This window comes from Palaemon carinicauda, chromosome 2, assembly GCF_036898095.1.
Source record: "Palaemon carinicauda isolate YSFRI2023 chromosome 2, ASM3689809v2, whole genome shotgun sequence".
NCBI classification, from domain to species: Eukaryota; Metazoa; Arthropoda; class Malacostraca; order Decapoda; family Palaemonidae; genus Palaemon; species Palaemon carinicauda.
Window position 1 is genome coordinate 117,020,250 of NC_090726.1, and position 8,840 is coordinate 117,029,089.

General features: G+C 35.6%; 1 protein-coding gene across 1 annotated transcript; it reads left to right on the plus strand.

Annotated features, from left to right (window-relative positions):
* The first annotated feature begins 1,115 nt into the window (after positions 1-1,115).
* LOC137619603 (uncharacterized) lies at positions 1,116-7,889 on the plus strand. The gene is made up of 5 exons (XM_068349787.1): positions 1,116-1,458; positions 1,827-2,269; positions 2,426-2,563; positions 6,603-6,785; positions 7,731-7,889. Exons 1-5 carry the CDS (start codon positions 1,116-1,118, stop codon positions 7,887-7,889), a joined length of 1,266 nt encoding a protein of 421 aa, XP_068205888.1.
* Positions 7,890-8,840: the final 951 nt, after the last annotated feature.

An 8,840-nucleotide genomic window follows, 5' to 3' on the forward strand; every position in this document is an offset into this window, starting at 1 on the left:
GTATTTGAAGATAAAGTTGGTACAGTAAAGAACGCAAAGGCAATTTTAGTTTTGAAATCAAATAGTACTCCTAGATTTTTTGCTTCAAGACCAGTACCATGTGCATTGAAAAGTGCAGTTGAAACAGAAATCAAAAGGTTAGAAAGTGAAGCTTCTTGGGAAAAAGTAGCATACTCAGATTGGGCTACACCATTAGTTCCTATTGTGAAAGCAAATGGTCAGGTTAGGTTATGTGGAGATCACAAGGTAATGTTGAATCCACAGCTTCAGGTAGCTCAACATCCATTACCAAATCCAAGAGACATGTTTGCAACTAAGTCACGATGTACTGTATTTTCTAAGTTAGATCTTAGACATGGATGAAAATTCACAAGAACTATGTACAGTAAATACATCCTTAGGTTTGCTTAGGCCAAAGAGATTGCCTTATGGAGTAGAAAGTAGTCCAGCTATATGGCAAAAAAACTATGGATAAGATTTTTTCAGGAATGTAAAGAGTATTCATGTTCATAAATGATATTTTAGTTTCTGGTAAAGATAAAAGTGAACATAGAGAAAGATTACGGGCAGTTCTGAAGAAGTTGAAGGAACATAATCGAGTAAATAAGAGAAAACGTATTTTAGAAGTTGATTAAGTGGAATACTTAGTTTTTGTAATTAATGGCAAATGTATTCACAAAACTAAGGAGAAAATTAAAGCAGCACATTCAACAAAGGTACGAAAAAAGGTTAAGGAATTACAATCATTTTTAGGTTTAGTATAATTTTATGGGAACTTCATTCAGAATTTATCTACAATCGCACATCCATTGTATAACTTGCTGAATAAGGGTGTAGAGTGGAATTGGACAAAAGATTGTCAGGAATCTTTTGAAAGAATCAAGAAGGAAATAACATCACCTACATTTCTAGTACATTATCAAATGGAATCACCAGATAAACTAGTTTGTGACGCATCGAACTTAAGTTTAGGCGCAGTCTTATCACATGTAATGTTTGATGGAACAGAAAAGCCAATCGCTTTCGCTTCTAGAGTATTGAACAAGGCAGAAAGGAATTACTTTCAAATAGAAAAAGAAGGTTTAGCATTAGTATATTGAGTTAAGAAATTCCATATGTATCTTTATGGAAGGATAAAGTTCACACTTGTTACAGATCATAAACCTCTATTAGCAATATTGGGTCAAAAAGCAAGTTTACCCACACTGGTAGCTATAAGACTACAATATTGGGCAATTGAATTTGCCGCATATCATTATGATATAGAATATCGTCCTATATCAAAGATGGGTAATGCAGATGCTTTATCTAGATTTCCAGTAGACAAAGCACCAGAAGAGTATGATAACAGTATATTACTAATTTTAGTATATGATGTACCCATTACAGCCAAGGATATTGCACACAATACCAAGAAAGACCCAATACTTAGTAAGGTTTTAGAGAGTTCAATGAAAGGTAAGAGACTTATGTGGAAATGAAGCAAATTATAAACCTTATGAAGATAGAGTGAATTGAGCATAGCACAAGGTTGTATAATGAAAGGGTCAAAATTATTCCTAATTCACCGAAGAATAAGGTTTTGTCTGAAATACATGCTGATCACCAAGGTATTGTCAGATCAAAGTCTATTGCAAGAACCTTTGTCTGGTGGCCAGGTGTAGATAGAGATATTGATTTATTTGTAAGAAATTGTATGAATTGTGCTACGCAATAGAACAACCCTCAATTTGCTAGAATGCACCCATGGGAATTACCCAGGTATCCATGGCAAAGAGTGCACATAGATTTCGCAGGTCCTTTCATAGGTTATTTGTTTTTGATAGTTTTAGATGCTTACAGTAAGTGGCCAGAAGTAATTCTAATGAAGACAACAACATCTTACGTAACTGTAAAAGAATTAATGCAAATGTTTTCTACACATGGAATACCAGAAAGAATTGTAACTGATAATGGTCCTCAGTTTACCTTACAAGAATTTAATGAGTTTTGTAAGGTGAATGCATCAGCAACGTATCATCCTTCCACTATTGGAGAGGCAGAAAGATTTGTTCAAACATTTAAGCATAACATGAAATACAGAAGGGCAAATTCACATAACATATTTTTTCATGTGTCAAAGTTTTTATTTTCTTATAGAACAACATATGAAACACCATCAAATTTGTTGATGGGGAGGAGGATAAGGTGTAAGTTAGATTTGTTGTATCCAAGTTTGCAAAGTGATTTAGAAGAAAAAGGGTATAAGCAATTAGAAAGTCTCCCAAAAGTAAGACATTTTCCCCTTTGTTCTAATGTCATGGTAAGATCATACAATACTCCAGAAAAGTGAGTTCAAGGAGAAATTGTAAAAGAGATAAGAAATTTACATTATGATGTTCAAGTTGGTGGAAATATTGTAAAACGTCATGTTGATCAATTACAGCCGTTAAATAAAAATGTTGTAGATCATGTAAATGTAAGAGATGAGAAATTTTCAGAAGCAGTTAAATCAAATGTTAACCAAGATGCTCAAACATCAGGTGTAGATTCAGAATCTATTCATGTGCCAGTACAGGATGAAGTTAGAGTACTTCCCTATAGGATGAATAGAGGAAAGCCACCTGAGAGATTAGATTTGTAGGTTTGTACAATGTCAAGTTAAGGGGGAGGAGACTGTTATGTATTTTGTACTGTAATACTATATGCGATGCGGGTATTAAGGGCAATGTTGCGATCATGATAACCAACGTTTGTTGGATGCTATGTGTGTGTTGACTGCCTTATGGCCATATATAATAGGGTGTGTTAAACGTTAATATGATACCATATGTCCACTGATAGAAATTATTATAATTGTTAAAGACCGATCTCCTTCGTTTGATGGGGAGACTAGAGAAAAAGAGGGAAAAGGGCGTAAAGAAAGAAAGTGGAATTGGTTAAAAACATAAAATACATGGGTAGAATGCAAAACTGTAATGTGCCAATGCAATTACCTATTCTGAAGAAGAAAAGTGACTAATATAAGAGAAAGATTAGCGAAGCAGTGGCAGACATAAATAAGTTATGTCGTCTCCTGAATGGTATAATGGGAAATGTAAATGAAAAAAAAAAACGCTACCGTGGATATACAGTGACCAAGAACTAGCAAAGAATTTTCTAGTGTTCTTTGAAAACAAAATAGAAAATATAACTAGCTCATTTACAAAAATTCAACATCGGGTTAATGCTACACCAGATACACAGATAAAATTACCGAGATTCAATAATATAACACAAAACGAAGTCACTAAGATTATCGAGAGAGCAAAGAAAAAAAACTGCGGGATCGATCCAATGCCAATATCTCAAGTAACTGGAGAAAGAAACTTTTCTAGTCTAGTTGATATAATTACGAGAATAGCAAATACAAGGATCGACGAGTGTAAGTTTCCCAAATCTAGGAAAATGGCTATAATTACAACGTTTCTGAAAAGTGATTTGGATTATCAGGAATTAAACTCATATAGACCTATTTCGAATTTATCTTTGTTTCAAAAGTGCTAGAATGCGTAATTCTTGAAGAACTAGTCACTTAGAATAAATAGAAGCTTTGCCAGACAACAAATCTGCTTACAGAAAATTACTCTCTACGAAGACAGCCATCTGTTCTGTTGCAAATGATATGCTGGAAATGATGGATGTAAATAAATGTGGTATTTTAGTATTTTTCGATCTGCTTTTGCATGGACTGCTACTAAATGATCTATCCATTAGTGTTGAAGATAAAGCTTTCGAATACCTGGAAGAATACCTGGATGGCAGAAATTACTATGTGCAAATGGGAAACTCATATTCATTATATGAACCTTAAAACAGAGCGGTACCTCAGGGGAGTGTACTGGGCCTAATCTTATTCTGTATTTACTGAATACTATTGGTATATCGAAGATACTACTAAGGCATTGTATGAAGTTCAAACTATTTGCGGATGATACCAAATTTTACTCCTCCGTAAATAATATAGATGACTACAGAAACTTTAAACCGAATCCTTGATAGTGTTAAGGATTGGATGACAATCAAACAACTAAAATAAGATTAAAATAAAATTGAGTTCATGGCGGTGGGAAAGAAAAACAGCGTAAGAAACTTGGTGATATTCAAATTAACATAAATAACGACTCGGCCCCGATATCTAGTAAAGTTCATAACCTAGGCGTATCTCTTGACTGAAACTTCTCTCAATGCCCAAATGAATAATGTAGTAAAAACAGCTGTTTATCATCTCAGAAAAATTGCTTTTATAAACAAAATACCTGGATGAATATTCTGTAAAGAAACTTGGGATAAACTGTGTTATTACTAGGATTGACTACTGTAACTCCATCTATTACAATTTACCAAAGTACAACTTAAGATGGAGTGGTGAGAGAGGTGAATGCTCGAGTGTTGGGTAAGGATTGAAACTGATAGACGAGAGTGATCCTGAATGGGAGGTAAATCGGTTGTTGTTTGCAGATGATACTGTACTGGTTGCAGACTCATAAGAAAAGCTTGGTTGATGAGTGCCAGAGTTTGGAAGGGTATGTGACAGAAGGAAGTTGAGAGTTAATGTAGGTATGAGTAAGTTATGAGATGCACGAGAAGGGATGGTGGTGTGAAGTTGAATGTCATGTTGAATGGAGAGTTACTTGAGGAAGTGGATCAGTTTAAGTACTTGGGGGTCTGTTGTGGCAGCAAATGGTGGAGTGGTAGCAGATGTACGTCAGAGTGAATGAAGGATGCAAAGTGTTGGGAGCAGTGAAGGGAGTAGCAAAGAATAGAGGGTTAGGCATGAATGTAAAGAGAGTTCTGTATGAGAAAATGATTGTACCAACTGTGATGTAAGGATCGGAGTTGTAAGAATTAAGTTGATGGAGGGACAGAAATTGAATGTGTTTGAGGTGAAGTGTCTGAGGAGTATGGCTGGTGAATTTCGATCAGATAGGGTTAGGAAAGAAATAGAGAGGATGAGAACGGGTGTAAGAAAGGATTTAGCAGCTAGAGTGGATATGAATGTGTTGAGGTGGTTTGGCCATGTTGAGAGAATGAAAAGTGGCTATCTGTTAAAGAGGGTGATGAATGCAAGAGTTGGTGGGGGAAGTACAAGAGGAAGGCCAAGTTTTGGGTGGATGAATGGAGTGAAGAAAACTCTGGGTGATGGGAGGATAGATGTCAGAGAGGCAAGAGAGCATGCTAGAAAAAGAAATGAATGGCGAGCGATTGTGATGCAGTTCCAGTGGGCCCTGCTGCTTCCTCCGGTCGCCTTGGTGACTGCGGAATTATTAGCAGTAGGGCATTCAGGGTACGGAACTTCATTTGTGGTGGATAAGAGGGAAGAGTGGTCTGTGGCACCCTAGCAGTACCAGCCAAACTCGGCTGAATCCTTTGTCAGGCTGAGAGGAGCGGAGAGAGGATAGGTCCCCTTTTGTCCCTTTGTTTGATGTCGGCTACCCACCAAAATTAGGGGAAGTTTCTTGGTAAATAGATAGACTGTAAGGACAGTGAGACAAGCGTCACCAAGATCAACTGATACTTCATTCAAATGTGCGTGGGAGTTTATTACAAGGTGCGGACGGAAAGGTAGGATGGCGCTGGCGCCAAATCATATTGAATTGCCCGCCAAAATATATGTGTTTTCTTACACTTATAAATATACGAATTATGAGTTAACAGAAACATGTAATGAAATAATACATATGTCAAAATATAGCTCTGATAGAGCGGAATACACATACATGGGAAACCACGGTGTGGCGAAAGGAGAATTCAAATAAATAAACAGTTTGTTGATTTTCTGGACGACGAAGGGAGCGGTGCCCTTACAAGTACTCCCCTCCCAAGACATCGGGCGGCGTAGAGGGCTGATGATCAATCTTCGTATATTTTCGGGCGTCGGAGGGTTCCTCTTGTTTTTGAATGGAGGGGCACGCCGGCGGTCGGCGTAAGGATCTCTTCCTCTTGTCGTCGTTTGATCTGCCAGGTCCGGCGGAGGCGGTGTCGCTTCCTTCGAGAAACGCTGGTTTCACGCAGTCTATTGAGACCCAGTCCTCTTGGCCATGGACGTTGAGAAGGAAGGCTTTCGATGTCTTCTTAATTACCCAGTAGGGGCCTCGATAAGGACTAGTTCAGGGATGGGGAACCTGCGGCCTTAAGGCCGCATGTGGCCTTCTGGACCACCAGGTGCGGCCTTCTATGACCTTTTAATATATATATATATATATATATATATATATATATATATATATATATGTGTGTGTGTGTGTGTATATATATATATATATATATATATATATATATATATATATATATATATATATGTATATGTATACATAAGCTATATATATTTCTTTTTTTTATATTGAACATTTTGTCTAAAATCTTTATCCAGGCACATACACACATTATATATATATATATATATATATATATATATATATATATATATATATATATATATATATATATATGTACATACACCAAAGTGCACACAAATACACAAAAGGAAAGTTATCCGTGTATAGTGATGTCGCTCCAAGAGATTGGTAGCATTTTTCTTTTGTGATACTGCAATTGTAACGGTTAAAAAATTAAATGCACAGCAACACTGTCCTCTTCATAAAGACATTAAATATGCCAAATTAGAGGGTGACCCTCGAAAGATAGCACTGCAAGAACTGAAAAATGGAAAACAGAAGCAAAAACAGTTTTTCCAGTCTATGTTGCAACAAGGGAATGCTACGATAGAAGCAAGTTATAAAGTTGCATATTTGCTTGAAAAAAAGGTAAGCCATTCAGTGATGCAGAACTCATAAAGGACTGTATTTTAGAAGTGGTAGGATGTATAGATCCCGATAAACTTAAGTATAAAGAGGTGCCTCTTTCAAGAAGGACTAACACAGATCGACTCCCTGAATTGGCCTGTAATGTAACAGAACAATTGAAAAATATAATAGAAATAGATAATATACATTACTCAGTAGCTTTGGATGAATCAACAGATTCCACTAATTCAGCACAAGTATTGTATTTAATTCGAGCCATAAAAGATGATTTTCAGTTATATGAAGAATTGCTTGCTTTAGGCACCTTTAAAGTGAGGACACAGGGGATAGATATTTTTAACAACTTCAAAGAGCAATGTCATAAAATAGGACTAAATTTTACTAATTTGGTAAGTGTGTGCACGGATGGTGCTCCAGCTATGATAGCTAAAAATGAAGGATTTATTGGACATCATAAGATAAAAAACCAAAAACCAAATGCACTGATTTCTTTTCACTGTATTTTACACCAGCAAAATGTCAGTTTAAAATCTGTAACTTTAAATGATACCTTGCAAAAGATTATTAGCATTATTAATTATATTCGAGGAAATGCCCTAAAGCATCGTCAATTTTAAAGCCTGCTGATGGATGGATGGCGAAGTAATTAGTGTAGATTTGCCATATCACTCAAAAGTACGCTTTGTCGCAAGGGAAAATATTGGTCAAAATTTTGTCTTTATGAAGGCAAATTATTGACTTTTTCCAATAAAACAAGTATTGTGATTCATCACATCCAAATGTTTACAGATATGTTGCCTTATTATATAATGTGATGTTAAAACAAAATGAGTTAAGCACTTCATTGCAAGGCAAAAATAAATGTATTTATGTGGCAAAAAAATCAGGCATTTAGAAAGATACTGTTGCATTTCAAGTCCTTTTTGGCTCAATCAAAACTTTCAGAAGAACACTCCTCAGCTTACGAAAGTAATGAGTGAAACTGAGGATATCTATGGATATTTTAAAGAATATGAGTTGGTTTTAGACACATTGATAGAAGAATACAATAAAAGATTCAATGATTTTGAAAAGCATAGCATCACACTGAAACTTGCTTTTTAACCTCACTTTGTTGATGTATCAGAGGCTCCTGAAGAGTTACAAATGGAGCTAATTGAAATGCCTGAGGATAATATCTTGAAGTCTCTGACAAGAGAGAAAATCCCGTGGAAATTTGGAAAAACGTGATAGAATATCCTTGTCATCGTGAACATGCACGACGATTAATTTCCGGTTTTTCTTCAACATACTGTTGTGAATCCACATTTTCGTACTTGGCGCAAATCAAGAATTCATGAGAACGCAGTTGACAGATGAGCATTTGGAGGACTGATTGAGACTAAGAACCACTATGCTAGAGCCTGATACCGAAATGCTTTCTCAAAAGAAGCAACTCCAAAGAAGTCTTTAATAAAAAAAAAAAAAAAGTTCATGCTTGCTTACTCTTTATTGAATATTTGAAATATTTTACATTCTCGATGCTTATATATAATTTTTTTAGGTTATTATTCCTTTACTTGTTCTTTGAACACAAAAAAACCTTCTCTCTTCATTAAAATAATTTGAAATGTCATGCTTTCGATATTATTCATCTACTTATTACTTTGAAAACTTCTTACATAAATAAAATATTTGAAAATTCTGTTTTCGATATTATTCCTCTACATATTAGTTGTATAAAAAGTACATACTCAAATCAAAATATTTTAGAATATTATACCTTCGATTTCTATAAACCTATTCTTTTTATTAGATTACTAATAAATTACTTAAGGGATAAAATAACTTTAAAAAATTTCTATGCGGCCTTTATGAGGGATGATGAATTGTAAGATGGCCTTCATGCACAAAAAGGTTCCCCACCTCTGGTCTAGTTAGTGGTTGCCGATGAGCGTCGACACGGACGAAAACGTACCCGCAGTCATCCAGGTTTTTTGGCTTGAAGTGCTTGGTTCTGTCCTGGTAAGTTTTGAGACATGGCCTGAACTTCCTGGCGATGTCCCTTAGGTGATC